Source organism: Boleophthalmus pectinirostris, unplaced genomic scaffold (genome assembly GCF_026225935.1).
Source record: "Boleophthalmus pectinirostris isolate CB_2022bp ecotype Guang Dong unplaced genomic scaffold, ASM2622593v1 HiC_scaffold_6, whole genome shotgun sequence".
Lineage (NCBI taxonomy): Eukaryota > Metazoa > Chordata > Actinopteri > Gobiiformes > Gobiidae > Boleophthalmus > Boleophthalmus pectinirostris.
Window position 1 is genome coordinate 10,069,005 of NW_026571447.1, and position 18,876 is coordinate 10,087,880.

General features: G+C 37.6%; 1 protein-coding gene across 1 annotated transcript in view; it reads left to right on the top strand.

The window, feature by feature from the left end:
- sh3bp5b (SH3-domain binding protein 5b (BTK-associated)) overlaps positions 1-18,578 on the top strand; it is a 41,615-nt gene extending 23,037 nt beyond the window's left edge. Inside the window, exons 4-9 of the mRNA XM_020936243.2 lie at positions 5,877-6,041; positions 6,760-6,890; positions 10,002-10,044; positions 11,771-11,990; positions 14,130-14,465; positions 16,283-18,578. Of these exons, the coding sequence (XP_020791902.1) occupies positions 5,877-6,041; positions 6,760-6,890; positions 10,002-10,044; positions 11,771-11,990; positions 14,130-14,465; positions 16,283-16,497 (1,110 nt within the window). The 3' untranslated portion in view covers positions 16,498-18,578. The remainder of the gene's footprint in view (positions 1-5,876; positions 6,042-6,759; positions 6,891-10,001; positions 10,045-11,770; positions 11,991-14,129; positions 14,466-16,282) is intronic.
- Positions 18,579-18,876: the final 298 nt, after the last annotated feature.

An 18,876-nucleotide genomic window follows, 5' to 3' on the forward strand; every position in this document is an offset into this window, starting at 1 on the left:
TTGTGCGCTCTGGGCTTCTTGCACCGCTTTTTCCAATGTGGTTTTTATACTGCAAATGGCAAATAAGCTCAGCTGAAGCATGTATCGCCATATCGTGATGATATCGTATCGTGAGCCATGAATTGTGTATTGTATCGAATCGTGAGGGACCCAGTGATTCCCAGCTCTAGTCTACACAGTCCTCCATTACATAACCCCTCACATCATCAGCTAGTTTTGTATTGTATTGTGTGTTTTTATTTGCCTGTTTTTAACTTGCCGTGTTCTTGGGTGTTCTTGAAAGGCGCTTATAAATAAAATGTATTATTAACTTTCCCTGAAATGAGATAACAAAAAAATCTCATTAAGCAATCTTTTCATAGTTATATCTGAAAGCAAGATGTTATTTTGTTATAATAATATCATGCAGTTGCCTAATCCATTATTCTCTTCTGCTTATCCAGGGCAATTACACAATTAGGACAATTCAAAGAAAATTCAGAAAAAGAAGTTTTAGGCTAATAGGTTTTAGTTTTCAGAAAGGAATAGAAGTTATGACAAAATATGACTGTGGTGTTTAAATGAGCATTGTTTCTTCATTAGCATGTTATCAGCATTTTTGTGGTTTCTGCTTTATTTGCCATAATTATCAACACTGTGTATCTAATTTATTGTCACTTACTTTTTAGAAATAATAGTTTTTTCTATTCATTTGAAAAGGGAAGCAAAAACACAAAACTTTTAAGACAACCTATGTTCTAAAGGAAGACAGGGGTGGTAAGTTGTCTTTGTCCTGCTATTTTCACACTTAAATAAGAAAAACTATGTCCTGGATTCATGTACTATGTTCACTTTCTTCTTGTGTGTGGCTAGAACATAAATAAATACATTATTAAATAATTATAACATACAACGTCACACACACACTGGGGTCGATTAACATGTTTATAATTTCAGCTTCTCTGTCACCCCATCACACATTAAAAAAGGATTGCAGTTGTTTGTGGCAATAATGTTGTTTCAGTCCCAGAGCCATGTCATCTCATCAGGGCATGAAGCGTCTTTAGTCTCCGTAGTAAACTGCCGTGGTGTTTGTTCCATCTCACATGGGTCTGATCCGGCCCTGTGTCTGACCACCGTCCACCTCCCCCTCTCTTCTTCTGCGGTCACGCTCTCACGCTCACAGCCTCCACATGCTCCCTCCTTCCTCTGTGTCCGCACACTGCCACTTCAACGACGCTCTGTCCAAAAACTGCTTGAGTACTTAAATGAAATATACGAAGAAAACATTATCGCTCGTGTCCTATCAGAGGTCAGGTTCAAATAACTAGGCTAATGACTTTACGAGGTTGAAACGGCAGTAAGTAGGTTAGCTTTATAAGGACAGAGATTTACTGTTTGAAGTTTAAAGCAAATACGTGTCTGGGTGTGTTACTAGAATAGCTATAGGCCAAGTATAATAATTACTGCAAAACATGCCCCATATTGAATCTTTTTTTGGTTTATAGCTAAGTAAAGGTCGCTGCTACAGGTTACATTCACGTGACATTTTAGAAAGCCTCATTTTCAAGTGAGCTGGAAGGCAGAATTATGTAGTGTAATTTTTTTGTTTAACTGTCAGATTGCAGATTTATTGACCTGGTTTAGGGTTAATGTCTTTGTAAGTACTGGGTCGATACATGTGGAACAAAAACTACCACAAAGTTTAATGTCTTTGTCACTGTAAATAAACAGCAGTTTGGGAGCAGTTAGGAGTCTGTTTGATTGTAACTCTTTGCAGTTAATTCTCATTTAATTTCATTGTAAATAAAAAGTTTGTAAAGATGGGGTAAGACTGACTGAAGTGAGACTGCCAATATGCACTATTGGCCCAATCACAACCAACACTCACACGTCTTGTGTCTTGCCTAAGGACACAACAGTAGTTTTTTGGCCCCTGGCGTCCCACTGTGGTACCTGGAATTCCGAGTGTAATCTGTCAATTTTCTTAAGTGACAAGCATTTGTGCGGTTGTGCTGAAACATGGCACCAGGCTGGTGCCACCTATTAATTTCTGTTTCAGTTTCAGTTTCCAGCAACTAGGTTTGGAATCGGAATACGCTACACTCGCAAAAACCCCGGAAATGCGAGTTCAGGCACCAGCCAAACAACGAAGAGCCATACATTCTGTGTTGTCAATGATTCCCAAGATTGAGGATTTAAACCTGGAACAAAGAGAATGTTTGAATTTTATCAAGGGAAAAGACGTTACTGTCCTTCCTACAAGATTTGGGGAAAGCTTAATATACCAGTTAGCCACGTAAGCGGCACATTACATATGTCATGCCCAAATAGCAGGCGATTGGTTAAATGAAAAAGTACCCGCCTACCGTCAAGCGAACGAATTCTAATGCTGCGAGGTCAGATGCTTTCCACAAAGTGAAACTGGCTGATGAATCAGGCTAGAAACATGTACAAGCGCATATCAAATTTTCACACAAATTCAGCTCAGACAAGGCTAAATTGTGCAAACATATGAAGGAAATGCACGCAACAGTAGCTTGGCCTTTAGCCGTTAGCTGTAAGTTAGCTGACTTCTCCCTGACCCCTGTACAGCATCATGTATGTAGGTAAAGAAGAAGCTGAGACACATGCGGCAGCAGAGGGTCACATGACGCTAACAAGGCCATCCCTGTGGAGACTGTGCAAACCGCAGATAATCACATTACACTAAACATGTGCTGATGTCTACAGGAGCCAGATCCAAACAGGACCAGAGCTTGATATTATGAAGTAGGTCTGCTGTGTGAAATCCCCTCTGAATGTGAAAATGACCTCATATGTTTTTGACTGTCAGTGTAGCACAATACAGTAGTGTGGAAAAATGGAATTGTATGGTGGCTCTGATGGCTCAAAACAACATGAAAATATAAACAAAAATATAGCTGCAAGCAGCAATGCGGAGGCCTTGCAGCGTAGCTGCAGAATAGGCAAGTAATTATAGCACCCCCTAGAGACTGAAGGTCAGGAATTTTTCTGAGAGTCTAGAGTGAGGGGTCTTGAGTCCAGGTATCAAGTTTCGTGTCAATATGTCAAAGCGTCTCTGAGCATCGAGCTCACTTTCTGTCAAGTTTAACGTCCATTTGCCAGAAAACAAAGGGTTAAATAAAAATTACATTCAAAGTTTTTTTGTGACCATTGGTCTAAAGATTGTGTGTGCCAGAATCTCTTTTATGACGATTATTGCTCATTTTGTCAGAAAGTAATTTTACATAATCTCTCAAAATTCATCCTTGTAAGTCAACTTTAGTATGGTATCTCTGTTTTGTGTATGTTGTGCCAAATTAAGTTTTTCTTAGAAGGTGAGATTTTATAGACTCAGCCTTATAGTTCTAGATCTACTACTACTACTACTACTACTACCTCTACTACTTCTTCTACTAGTACTATTAACTATTACTGCTATTATTACTACTACTACTACTACTACTATTACTTCTATTCCTACTACTTCTACTACTTGTACCACTTCAACTACTACTACTACTACTATTACTACTATTATTTAAAAATAAATACTTCTAAAATTGTAATGCTGTTTTTTTTGTGTGGTGGGGGGTGCTGCCACAGTAACGCTAACAGCAACTAGCATGCTAACAGTGCACTTTCTCCTACATTAAAACACGTTATAGTTAGACGCTGATCGGTCTCATTTCTAGCTTAAGAGCAAGTATAAATCTGTACTGAAGTAAAACAAATTGTGTCTAAATACACAAACAAAAAGCAACAAAGGATAATCTTAATTATTAATCTGCTAATTTTGTGGTTTGATTCTAATAAATGTTGGATTATGGGCCTTGTCACAAATGACTATGTTCTCCATTTGCAGAAATAAACCACATTTTTCTTGACTAGTTTTGAAAAAGAATATTCTAATTCTTTGAAGTCTCTTGAGGACACTGCTTAAGCCAATTCTAAAAATACCTCTTATTTTTGAACTGTCAGCTCATTCCCAGATTTAAGGTAGAATCTCTCTTTGTACTTTTAGCATCCGTAGACATCCACTCTTCTAAACCCAGGCTGAAATCTGCAGCTTCAGAAGCAGCTCTCGTCTTTGTCCTGTATTTGCACACGCCCTCATTCACTTCAATGGGACGCCTCCTTGCAGCAGAAACCTTTCATTACAGTGCTTTTTATAGGCCTGCAGTGAAATGCACTAAGCCTATATTATGGAGAGGGTTTTCAGAATCACTCATGCACCTAGAGTATGTATTATGCAAGATGAAATGTATGACTATTAAAGCTGAGCTATGTCACTTTTCTGATAGGAAAGACTGCCACCTGCTTGTCTCCATAAAGATCTTATTATTTTGCATGGAATGTTTCACAGTATGGTATTAAACTTGTCTATCGAGCATTAAGGCAATTACACGTGTTATTGTGAGCAGAGTCGCCTCTCCAAAGAATTAACTTGTAACTTGGTTTGGTTTCTTGTTCCCATGGAGATAGATAATTTTAATAGCAGTGAAATTAATAACATGTGCATAGAGACGAGCAGGTTGCAGACCCTTCCACAGAAAAGTTGTCCCCTTCTATTTTACTTAACTTTTTAGTTGATCATCCCTTCATCATTTCTTGCATCGTTCTTTCCTTTCTCCTTTGCTTACTTCCTTGTGTCCTTCCTTCTTTGAATCCCACCTTCCTTTTACTTCCTTTCTTTCGCGTCCTTCTCTCCTTCTTTCCCTGTCTTGCTTTACTGATTTTTTAATATTTTCATTGTTGCTGTTGAATCTAATGTTTACTGATAAAAGACCTGAACTCTTATAGTTCTAAAAAAAAAAAGGTATTATAATCACAATTGAACCTGAGTTACCAGACCTGTAGATAGAGGACACATACAAGTTTTTTTCAGTATATGGAAGATTGAATAATCATCGTGAGAACCAAAACACCAAATTATAACATAAACAACTTCACAATTTTTTGTAATGAATAATAAAACACTATTGCAGTTGTTACCGATAGGGCTGTATTTGATTTTAACTTGTTCACCTCGTATCTGGAAGGACAGTTAGGTCATGTTTATGAAATTTTAAATCAGAATCTTATATACAGTTTCTCCGAGAATCAAAATTTTTAAACTTGAGACAATATGAATTCAAATTTCATTTTTTTTTTTCAGATTTATATAACAACTTCTGTAACAAGTCTAAGGAAAATGTGCATCATACTAACCTTGTCCTCATTTACCTAAGCCCACTGAACCCAACCACTCTGCTGTGTTCTGTGTTATGCAATATGTTTTGGTTTACACAAAGAGTTCTATTTTTACCTGAAGGTTCTTTTCACCTGACCCCATGTTGTGCTACGGGATAAAAACAAGATGGATTAATAGATTTTCTGAAATAAACCTCATGCCTTTAAAGCTCCTATATTACATAAAATTGGCTCCTGTGAGTTTATAAAGCTGTTACCTCATCAACAACATACCTGGAGTAGTTTTGTTTCATTCATGTTGCTGCTATTAGACCACACCTTTTTGATATAGCCACCACCCTTTTTTACACTACAGTGATTGCATTTTAAAGTATCCAGACACTACTTGACAGCAGATATTATGTAATAATAATTTAAGTTAGGATTGTAAGATTAAGAATGGACACAATTGGCAAATCTCAAAAGCGGCAGTTTTTGAAGTACCATCATTTCCTCCACAACCAAATACCCTGTTTGATTCTACTCAAAAACTTCTAACCTTGTATTTGCAAGCATACTTTTTTTGTCATCTCTTCTCGATGTGTTTAACTGAACTTTGAACAAAACTCTTTTATTAAAACACAAATTGCAAATCTATTCACAATGTAATATTTTTCCCAAATCATTCATCTCTTTATGTGTTTGTGTGTGTTTGTTTACAGGCTCAGCTGGAGGCTCAGAAGGCCACCCAGGACTTCCAGAAGGCCACAGAGATGCTGAGAGCCGCGAAAGAGACCATCTCCCTGGCCGAGCAGAGGCTTCTGGAGGAGGACAACCGGCAGTTTGACTCCGCCTGGCAAGAGATGCTCAACCACGCCACACAGAGGGTACCAAAAGAGAAAATATTTACTATTAGCTTGGGCTGCATCCATAGACTGTGTTGAAGGAGTGGACTAAGGGAGTGCAATGTTATCCACAGCGCTCGACTCCAGTCAAATGAAGCTCAACAAATTTTAGGAGTGAATCTGAAGCCAGTTCCACAATTTTATAACAGACGACACAGCAAAATAAAAAAAAAACACCAGGATCTTGTAGAGTGAGTTAATATGAACATTTTAAGACCAAAGTGATGAGGCTCACCCAGCAGTTACAGAAATGGGGGCCAAAATATTCCAATGTAAAGGCAATTGGAGCCAAAGATGATGGAGTTGAAAGCGTCTCCATGAACACTTCCCATTTCGAACACAACGATCAGCTATGTCCACTTCTTTATACAGTCTATAACTGCAACTAATGGTTATTGTAATAATCAGCCAGTCAGTGATTCATTTTTCAGTTAGTTTCAATTATTTCTATTTTATATTGAGACTTTTAAAGAGGGAGTATTATGCCAAAATGTACTTTCTTAATATACTTTATGACAATGTTCCCTAATCAAAATCGTGACTGAGGAGGTTTTATGTCATTCTTGCATGTTTGAGTAATTTAGCTATCTCTCCTGGGCCCTTTTCAAACCCTCCTTATAGTTGATTAGTTGCTGACCTACTGTTAGGAAACAGAGGTTTACTGAAAAGTGAATTTGATCTTGAATGTGTCTTGTTTGAGGTGATGGAGGCGGAGCACACAAAGACCAGGAGTGAGCTGGTGCACAAAGAGACTGCCGCCAAATACACAGCAGCCATCGGGCGCATGAAACAACTGGAGAAGAAACTCAAACGCACCATCAACAAGTCCAAGTAAGAAACATATAACATCTAACAGCAGGTTTAAAGGAGCTGCACATGATTTTTTTCTGTCTTAAAAACTTGAAAAACTAGATCGCTCAGTGATTTGCAGTGGTCCAAAGTTAAAGTCCTCACTTACCTTATGTATTCAGAACATGCAAATTATTCACAGCGATGAGTTTATGAGCATTTTTTATTATTATTTTTTTTTATTTTATTTTACAATTCATAGACCACCGTTACAGTAATGCTAACAACAATTAGTATAGTAATGCTCACTTCCTGATTATCGAATAATAAAATTCTTTCTAATTAGATTCAGACAGCAGACACAGACATATTTTGACCTCAGGAGCTGCTTATAGAATATATTTGTATTGGGGTAAGGCAAATTTTGCTCAAATATATGGGAAAAAAATCTGGTACAGGGCCAAACAAAAAAATCCTGTGTAAATGTGTAACATATTGCATAAATAAAAAAAATTCACTGTATACATTTTTAAAAAAAAACATTTTAATATCAATGACATCAGTACCATCCAAAACATTGCTGGGTTCATTAAATACTTTTTTGCAGCAACGACAAGGAAAATAATGGTAGAAATATGTATTTATGTTAATTGTCAGATTTTGTGTTGTTGTTGTTCTCTTTAAATTGATGCCAACAAAATAATAGCACGAACAATAAATAAATAGAAATAAATAAACTTTTTACCTGTGACTAGTATTTAATTACTAAGTAATTTTACTTTAAGGTGCACTGTGTAACTTTCCGAGTGGAGGGTCCGCTACCATGAAGATGTTGTTTTGTCTGGAATATTTCACAGTATGGTATTAAACGTATCCATTTCCACGGAGATGAGCACCATGCCAATTTACAGGTCTGAATTGTGGAGAGGTGGGCCCGCTTACAGTAGAATACATATTTTTCCAAGTATTGTTATATTGTAAACATCTATAATTACATAATAAGCTACTTTAATGCCATACTGTGGTACATTTCAGGGAAAGCGATCTCCCTGTCATATATTCATGGACACAATTACGTATCAGACTCCATACCAGAAATGTCACGTGCACATTTAATACTATATTCTGAAATGACAAGTGGCCTCTCTACCACCCACAGAGCCATAATTTCTCCCTCTATCTCACTTGTATCTTTGCATCTATGTTTTGTTTTGAGTGGGCTGGCAGCATATGTCCCGTGGTGATTGACGGCATGACTCAGCACTAGATACAACATCAGCTCCCGTTTAACGGTCCTACATTATGCGAAACTGACTCTTGTGACCTTTTAGTCATATTGGAATCTTGTTTCCTCATCACAATATACATATCACACCTGTTACTGTCTACATCTTCAAAGCTCAAAATGCTCTGTTTCACCTTGTGATGTCATGTGGTGGCAGTTTTGAAGTTTTTGATGAGGAAACAACATTATAACATAGACTAGTAGCTTTAAAACTGGCCCTTTTAATAGTACCTGCGTCACTGTTAGGCAAATAGTGATTTATTTCTATATGAGCCAGGTGATGGTGCTTCTCCTTTCACAGGAACCTGAAATGTCACTGTGAGGCTTGATCACACAGAACGGCTGTATTTAACCTGTCTGATGTTAAAGGGGAAGTCTGTGGGCTGGCTTCCTATTTTCAGTATTATGGTTTCTGAAACTAGCCCTCTGTGTATGTAAATTTTCGAGCACAGGTGGAGAATTATAACTGCATTTAATTACGATTATTTTAAAGAGCTCATATTTCTACAACTTTTATATACTCTATAAATACTCACATGTAAATATACTTAGATTTTTTAAGTACAATTTATCTTAAAAGTCATATAAATTGCAAAAATCTAATCTATATTTGATATTTTGGTTTAAAGACTTGAAATGATTTGAAGCTCAAAGCAAACGACTTGGACTCAACTTGGACTTGCCTGTATTTGACTTGGGACTTGACTCGGACTTGAGGTCAAAGACTTGAAACTTACTTGAGACTTGCAAAACAACGACTTGGTCCCACCTCTTTCCATACACCTACACTAGAATCACTTGGATAATTTCAGACTGGAATTGCCAAACTCTACTGAACTAAAGGTAAAAGATAGATGTTAACTTGAAAACAACCACTTCATGGCATCACAAGTTTGAACAGAGCATTGCAAACTTTGGAGATGTAGACAGACTAATAATGCAGGATTACTCAAACGTGTGAATGAAACAAAACACAACTCCAGATGTTTTTTTGAATAGGTAGCGACAGTATAACATGGCTTAAAGCTCACAAGAGTCAATTTTGTGTAATATAGGACGTTTAAAGTTGCACTATGTACTGTATTTTTGGAGATGTTAATGCTTTTGCCTGAAATATTCCACAAACTTATCTAATATACATTTATTCAAGTGTTTTGGTGGCACAGACCTGATCCGTAATTTGACCTGGTGACATCTCCTGCTTATCTACAGTTTGAAAAGTCAAAATTTAGTCATCTGCAAACCCTCTCAGGAAAACGTTCGGTGAAAAAATACTGGTCAAAATGTTTGCTTGACAAGCCTTCCAGAGCATTACTCATATAAAGTGACTGAGGTGTTTTGCCTGAAGACACAACAACAGCATGTGCTTTGTAGGAGCGCGTATCCAACTGCTGACTTCGTGGTTACTTGTGTTCACCCACCAACCACAGAGTCACTACCACAATACGAACTTTCATTTTACTTTTCAAACCAAATTATACATTCAAATTTTACTACTAAATATTATTACATTCAAACACATATTTAGATTTTTATAGATTCATGTATTTCAGGTACAGTATATCAACTTTTTAACAGGCTTTTAGTGCACTCTTATGTAACCTTAAAGTATTTATGCGTGTGTGTGTATGTATGTATGTGTGTGTATTTATGTGTGTGTGCGTGTGTGTGTGTGTTGTCTTTGCACAGCCTTAATCTGCTGTGCCTCATTTCCTCTTCCCACATCACACCCCCTCTTATCTGTATCTCCCTCTACCCCATCATCCATCTTTCCGTTGCCATGGTGACGCCTCTGATTCCTCTCTCTCCTCTCTTCTCCTCTCTCTTAATCATGTTTGGTCTGACATTATGTCTCTGCTCCTCTGCAGGCCCTACTTTGAGATGAAGGCCAAGTTCTATCTTCAGTTAGAGGTAAGAATGCATTATAAATTATATTCTGTTATGTGGAATGGTTATGTAAACACTAGACAGACCCAATTTTCAGGTATCAAGATTCAGTTTTTTTAACTTGTCCGTGAGCATTAACATTTGATAGAAGACTGAAATATGAACTGACAGTGAATGGAATAAAACATTAAAGAGACAGTTCGGATTTTTGGACATAGGACCTCATTTCCGAGCTCGCCAGAGTATTGGAGACATGTGGAGACACTTTTTTTAAATATTCCATCCAGTCGTTGTATTTGCAGAGGTCATTGGTGCTAGGCTAGTGCATGTCAATGGCCATAGTTAGCCTTACCCACTCCACAAAGCACCCGAAGCAAATCTGTTATTATCAGTGTGAATGTCTGTGTCGATAGAATAATTTTAGAAGTTAAAACAACCTTGCATTTGAAGAATTTATGTCTGAGCAGCAGCAGTGAGTTGTACTTCCTGATTGAAAGCTTGGCAGTGGCGGACTGATATATGAGAAAATAGTCCCTCAACATGCGACAATCCATGCGATGCAAGGTTAGTTTTATTTCAAACATTATTCTGTCAACACAGACATTTACATCGACAGTCTGGTGTAATAATAGATTTGGTTCGGGTGTTTTGTGGAGTGGGTAAGTGTTTTTAGTGGCAGGCTAACTATGGCCATTGACATGCACTAGCCTAGCACCAGCGACCTCTGCAAATACAAGGACTGGATGGAATATTTTAAAAAGTGTCTCCACACGTCTCCAACACTCAGGACCTCATTTCCTAGTGAGCCAATGTCCAAAATTCCGAACTGTCCCTTTAAACAATACAATAGTATGAAACATGAAAACAAGACATAAACACATAAAACAACAAAGCTCACCACAGTCTTTTCACTATGATCTTAAAGCATAATTTTAAAGGTACATTTTTTTATTTTCCCCCTTTTTTTCCTTTTAAAAATGTATTATTATTATTATTATTATTATTATTATTATTTTAATTTAATGATTTATCTTCATTTATATAATAGTAAAAAAAAATGTTAGTATACTTTAAATGGCTACTTTTCCATTATTAATAACACACATAGGCCACTACTTTTAAGTCCCCATTTATTTATTTATTTATTTATTATGAACTACTACAGGAGCTGGCGTGTTTTAAACAAAATAAGACTAAATGATTAGTTTGTAGAAGACATCATGCATTAAGTAATTCTCTCATGTTTCGTAATACCTTTTTTCCAATCTAAAGTACTGGTGAGGTGGTACAGTGGTACAGCTCTATATAAACCATATTACAGCTAACCTGTATCAGCCACTGCATGTTAATGACCCACATTTTAAAGTATTTTTGTACATAATCCATCATTACAGTACTTGGCATTATACTTTTGATAGCTTTATTGGCCAAGTCGGAACATTCGGATTAAAATGTATTTACTGTAAAGCACAAAACAATAAAATAATATGGCAATGGTACAATAATGTATATAGAAGAGCGCCACCTGCCTCTGATATCACTGTATTATCAAGAATGCTCTTTATGCACTACTCAGATGTTTGCTTTTTTATAATTTGGCTGCAAACTGTCTCCTTTTTTCTGAGGAGATACTCAGACACACTATCTTTGACTTTCTGAGCCATTCTTTTTTTTTCTCTTTTTCATTTTAAAGATGTTCTTCAGTTGATCTCTCTCACGTCTTCGCCATCATCTCTTCTTATTTGTGTAGAATCTGAAGAGGACTGTAGATGAGCGCCAGGCCAAGCTGTCCCAGGCCAAAGCAGACTACAAGAGCGCTCTGAGAAACCTGGAGAAGATCTCAGATGAAATCCACGAGAGAAGGCGCAGCTCCACCATCGGGCTCCGGGGCCCAGGGGTGGGGGCGGAGGGGGACAGCGTGTCTGGAGACGACCTTTCTGGATTCAAAATGGAGTCTGATGGCATTTCCAGTAAGTGTGGAGGACTCGTATTGTGGTTCAGTGAGCTGAGTATACTTTTATTGTATGTTGTGCAGATTAGCTTAGTTTAAAGTGCCTATGTCAGGTTGAACTACACATTTTACAAAAACATAGTTAAGATTTCTTTCTTAGTCTGGCCATTTTTTAGGTTTCAGATTTTATCCCTAATGTACACAGAGATTATTATTTGACAAATAAAAATATAAGCAAACATCTTTATTTTGTTGAAACCTTGTTTAAAGTATCAGAAAATGTGTTTTGAGAGTATAAATTGTGCCTAAATTTGTAAGAACTGTCCCTAGTGTGCTCTCCTCAGTATGGGAGACTCTACTTCCTGTTATTTTCAACATATTTTTCAACTTTTCTTCAGAAACTGCTTCTCGGGTTTGTATAAAACTGTAAAACTAAAAACTAAAAAAAGTATTATAACACAAAATTTAGTAGAAATTAGAGATATATATGTACTTTAACCAGTATAGTTATACATTTATTATTACCATTTATATTTTTTCTCTTTGATATTATAATATATTGCGAGGTGTGAGCTTCCCTTGTGGATCATTAAAGTTTGTTTAAGTCATAGTTTTCTAAATAATACAATGACACAGTTGCTAAAAATAGACATCACGTTGCAAAGTGCATGTTGGGACACCGCCTTAGACAAACAGACGCAAAAGAAAAGTCTGTATGTGATTCTCCTTCAAAACAGCCTTGTCATTAGGAATTCTAACATTCTGCAATATTCATTAGAGAGGAAAATGAGAGCTTCAGAGGGTCAGCAAAGTTACAGGTCAGGTGCTCCTCAGGATCACTGTGGATAAACTTCTCTTACAGACAATTAAAAGAAAAAATACGAGACAGTCCAACTGCGTTAAAAAGTCCTTTAATATATAAACAGGACTAGCGTTCTGTAATATTAAAGGTGCACTACCTAACTTTTTGGTTGAGGGTCTATCACCTGCTTGTTTCTGTGGATATGTCATTGCTCTGCCTGGAATGTTCCACGGTGTGACATTAAGCAGCTCTACCTTAGATTTAGTCAGTTGCAGATGGTTTTATAGCTCAATAATACCTTACAAAACAGGCATTCTGGCTGAGAGAAATAACATCTCCATGGAGAAAAGCATTTGATGGATCTTCCACCTGAAAAGTTATACAACACACCTTTAACTTGTTTTATTCATTCATAATTTCTAATTTTACAGTGTTTACATGTAGAACTTGTGCCATGTGCCAGTCTTTGTCTCAAGTGAGCTATTGAAAAGGAAGGGAAGAAAAGTGAATTTTATTATTGGGCCAAACACAGCCTCCAGACCATTTTTTGTGGCAGTCCTTTACTTTTCACTGCACGTTTGCAAAAATAGTCTACCCTTTTTAGACCCCAGACATTCAATCAATCAATCAAACTATACTTATAAAGCACTTTTCATACAAAAATTTAACACAAAATGTTTACCATGATTAAAAACAATGCTACATTTCCCTCCAACCACCGACTCAGCCCCCACAGTTGCCCGACCCATTATGCTCTATTGAAGCCTAAAGGTCCGCTGGCTCAGTCTCATCTGAACCGACTGCACCCACTTGAATTATTCACTGTTTTGTCCTCCAGGTTTGGCCTTTGATCGACCCTCTGCTTTGTCTGTCTTTCAATATGTGGCCCTTCATGGAAAAAAATCAGGCTCCCCTGTAGGGCTGAGTATCATTAAACAGTTGCCAATAAAAGACATGCCTTAATATATAGGCGCTGTCACGAAACACTTTAGTAAAATATGCCAAAAATACTTGATATGCAGATATATTGATGCAGCCCACGATAGCGATATTACATAAAATGAAACAATGCAAGATTTCGATATTTTTGAACACTCCTCCACCCCTGGTCTAATCTACAGGCTCACTGTATAGAGCTGTTCCTGTTGTAATTCTCTGAGTGAGTTTAAGTGCATTTATAAAGGTTATCTTAGAATACACAGGTCCTGTACTGATGGCATTAAAACTTGTCTGTTGTTTTTGGAATGTTTTACTAACCTTTTCTATAATGCTGATATAATAATATATAGAAATACATTTGGACACACTTCATTGACCCTAACTCAAAATAATTGTGGACCGTTTCTCTCTATGCAGTGACGTCGGACTGTTTTGACGATGAGCCTTGTGCGAGTGGCTCTGTAGTGTCTGAAGAGGACTCCGCCTCCACTTGCAGTTTAGGCTCCTCCCCCAGCAGCAGCCCCCAGGACCTGCTGATGTCGCCATTCACCAGCGCGTCCTCGCCCTCTTTCGACTCCGCCTCCTCAGACACAAATTCCTCCCCCTCCTCCTCCCCGGCCCCGCTATCTCGACCCTGCAGTCTGGACCTGCCCAGCTCCGTGTCCCTGTCAGACTTTGGGCTCATCTCTCCCGTGCTGGGCCCACGCAGCGAATGCAGCGGAGCGTCATCTCCGGAGTGTGACATAGAAAGAGGTGAGACACAGGGGAGGATTTAATACAGCTTCACATGTAACCGCCTAGACACAAGAAAAACGTGCAAACATCCAAACCTGGGACCTTCTTGTGCAGGATTCATGGTAATGTATAGTGTTTAGTATAGGGCACATTGTAAAGTGTTTACAATGTGCCAATAATGCATCAGTCTGTAATATGACACTGCAACATCTGGACAATTTATGCATAGATTGGCCAATGAAGTTTACTTTAGTTGGTTATTTGTTTACTGTGCTAAGTGGCCAAATCACTTCAAAGAAAGACCTTCAAAAAAACATTTGACCTTGGTCAAATAGGGATGGTACAAGATCTCGTGCCACAGGAAATCATGAGACAAAATTGCCACAAAATCGTGCACACATGAGAAAAATGATCTTGTGAGATTTTTTTTTCCATGTTTATATTTAGATTGGGCAAAATAGAGCCACATGTTGGTGAGTTACATCTCTTACAGTTCTAAAGAGCAGTAATAGAATGGAAACAAAACTATGAAATTAAATAACAAAATTGTGAGGCCAAAAATTGGAAACTTAACTGTGAAATGTATATATTAAGAATTATGTTAAAATCTCATCTCGTTCTTTTAGACTCATGGTCTTGTGGAAATTTTGTCTCATGCCAAAGAAACCTCACTAAACCTCACTAAAAATGAAACTGTTTTGATCAATAGGCATTTTTCCAGGTTATTTCTAGCATAATATGCAAAAACATTTTGAAAAAATTTTAAGAGCTTGTTAGTTAGAAAGTGTGAGAGATTTTTTCCTGTGTGTTTACATTTAGATTGAACAGAATAGAGCCACATGTTGGGTGGGTTACATCTCTTAGGGTTCCAAAGAGCAGTACTATATGGAAACAAAACTATGACATCAAATAAATAACAAAATTCTGAGGCCAAAATTGGAAACTGAATTGTAAAATGTATATATTAAGAAAAATCATCTTGTCTAGTTCTTGTGGACCCATGGTCTTGTGGAAATTTTGTCTTGTCCGACCCTTGCAATCTAATTTTTATTTGTGGAATCTGAATATTCAAAGGAAAAACAAAACAAAACAAAAAACATAAACATTGAAAAATTGTTCAAGAGATTGTTAGTTAGGAAATGTGTGAGAAGTCTACTAGGTATTATTAGCATTACTGTGACAGAAAACTGTAACTGTGAGGTTGTTAAGTGCACTGTAAATAATTAGGATGTTCTGAATGCACAAGTAATAAATAACCTTTGGACTCTTTTAAACTGTTTAAAATGACCTAGTTTTGTTTCATGTTTTAAGACGATAAAATCAGATACAGCACCTTCATGTTTTGCCTCGAGTTATTTCTTCTTCCAACATAAAAACAAACACATGAATTCTGATGGTGAACAGAAGGAATCCTGTCTCCTGATATCAGAGCTGTATGTGGATAAGTAGAGGAGACTGGAGCTCAGGTGGTCTGTATTCACAAAGTAAACAAAAAAGAGACACATCTATTTCTAACCAGGCAGAGGTCAGACTGATGTGGTTTTAGAGTCTATTCTGGGAACACGGGCTGGTACCTGCTTCCACCTGCTCCTCCAAACATGCCATTAGTCACAGAGGAGAAGAGAGGAGGAAGGGGAAGAGCGGATGAGCAGAGGAGGAATAAAAGAGGGGAAGAGGAGAGGATGAGTAGTAGAGGGGCAAAGGAGGAGGGAGTAGGGGTAGAGGAAGAGAAGAGTAGTGGAGAAAAGCTCACAAAATCATTAATAAATAATAATATAATAATAAATTAATAATGTATATGGAAAATAACTGACATTTTTTCATCTGTTGTTTAGGTGATCGGGCCGAAGGTGCTGAGGGCGACCTGGACAACGCTCCCGTCACCACCAACAACAACAGCGGGACCCCCAACCCCACCAAAACATTCAGCCTGGAGGCACGCTTCAGCTTCCTCAACCTACGGAGACCCAGAGAAGACAAAAGTACAGACAACTGCCCCCAGAAAAGTGCAGCGTCCGGGCAGACTGTAGTTATGGTCAAAGGAGTCTGATGGACCCGGGACCTATGGACTAGACTTTGATTGAAACTGTGCTATGATTTTTGTCCCCAACTGCACGCCATACAAATGGAAGGATTTCTCTTATTGAAGGAAAAAAGCACTTGGACATTAAAGGTGCACTGTGTAACTTCTAAGGTGGAGGATACTTGCTTGTCTCCATGGAGATGTTATTTCTTTGCCTTAGACTTAGACAAACTTTATTGATCCACAAGGGAAATTATTTGGACACAGTAGCTCACACATCACAATATATTAAAATACCATATTTTATGCCCTATTAGGCGCTCTGAATTATAAGGCACACTGTAATAAAATTGTCTATTTTCAAACTTTTTTCACAAATAAACCGCATTGGACTTTAAACGAAACACAACAGTTCGATGGGTCAGTGGGACTTTGTTTTGCGTGTTCACAATGACTCTCGGCTTTGTTCAATTGTGGCGTTTAGGGAGGGTGCTGTCTGGGACCATTGGATTGTTGACGTGTTCGCAGTGACTCAGTTGTTCAGTTGTGTCTAGAAGTGGCACATTGCACTCGCTTTTTCGGTTCATTCCTCCGTTCCGTTCCTCGTCAGCGTGGAGTGATGAGTGTGGCTGCGGGTGTTTTTCGCTGCGCGGCTCTCTGCTCCGTGCGTGTTTGCGTGCGCTGCGGATGGTGCGGCTTTGTAGTTTGCTTAGGTCGTGCTGGGACACCCGAGTGTATTCGTGTATAGGGTGCTCTGGACTGTGGGGCGTGCAGTCATTTGTTGATGGGGTTGGAGGCTTAAGAGTGCGCCCAATAGCCCGGAAAATACGGTAACAAAAAACAAAAATAATAAATTCTAAATAAGTAGCAACAATAGCAAGAGACAGAGACAAGTAAAAATAAAATGAAATATAAAAATAAAGTAATAAAAAAATATTGCCTGGAATGTTCCACAGTATGGCATGAAACCTATTTCCTTTACATTTGTTCAATTACAGGTGTTTGATAGCTCAGAAATACCTTAAAAAAATAAAAATTAGGTCTTGCCATGAACCTGTCTCCATTGTGATTACAAAGTGGAATAATCAAGGGAAATGGTAAGATCTCCATGGAGACAAGCGGGTGATGGACCCTCCAACAGAAAATTTACACAGAGAAGCTTTAACACAGATAAGAGGGGTTGCATTGTGCACTTGGAAAACCACTGGAACTGCACATTTAATAAAATTAAAAACATTCTCACAAATTGTAATGTGTACAGAGCGGCCATGTTGGTGGTATGATATATTTGATATAAGCTCCACATAAGCTAGTTAAGATTTTTTCATTGATAACATATGGAAGTTCTATATTTGCAAATTGCTGCAATATCTTAAAAGTTTGTTCTTTTAAAGAGTCCATATTACGCTACTTTCTGATCTATGTTATGTTGTTTTCTCATCACAAACATACCTGGAGTTGTTTTGTTTTATACACAAAAGCCTGCAGATTTACGCTGAGTTCTCTCAAACAGAAAACACTCCATCTTGTTTTCCATCTTGTAGTAATACAGAAAGTGTTCCACAGTATTTTAAAATTCTATACACCTTCACTAGAATCACTTGGATAATTTCAGCCCTGGAATTGCCAGTTTCTAAAAAGATATAAAATAGGTGTTAACTTGAAAACTACCGCTTCATGTAGAACAGAGCATTTTGAGCTTTGGACATTACTCAGACAAGTGTGAATGAAACAAAACACAACTCCAGGTATGTTTTTGATAAGGTAACAGCATTATAACATGGCTTAAAGCTCACAAGAGTCACGTTGCATATTGTAGGACCTTTAAAGTTCCATGGCAAAAAAATAATTCTTTTTACGTCAGCACTTAATAATGTAGCGAGCGTTGGAACACATGATTTCTCCCCAGTCACTTTGAAGAAACCGCTGTGTCCTTGTGTTTGTGAACTTTATCTTTGTGATATGTTCAGTGTAAATGATGTAAATGTTTAATGTGGTCTTTCACATCTGCTAAACCATGACCCAGCCCATGTTATAAGTGTTTTCTACTTTGAACAGAATGTCTGCGTTTGAATGAATGAAATAAAATAATGTGTAACTATTGCAAAAATGTTTATGCGCAGTTTCTTATTTATAATGTTGTTTCCTCATTACAAACATACCCTGGGGTCTGTTTTGTTTCATTAACACACAAACTCTCTGTTTTGTTCTGTGTCCTTTTCTCAAACTGAAAGCGTTCTATTCCACCTTGTGATGTGATTTGGTAATACAGGAAGTGTGTTTTTAAACTCCACACACCTGCACACTAGAATTATTTGGATGATTTCAGACCTGGAATTGCCAATTTTTTACTGAACAAAAGATAAAAGGTAGCTGTTAACATGAAAACTACCACTACATGACATC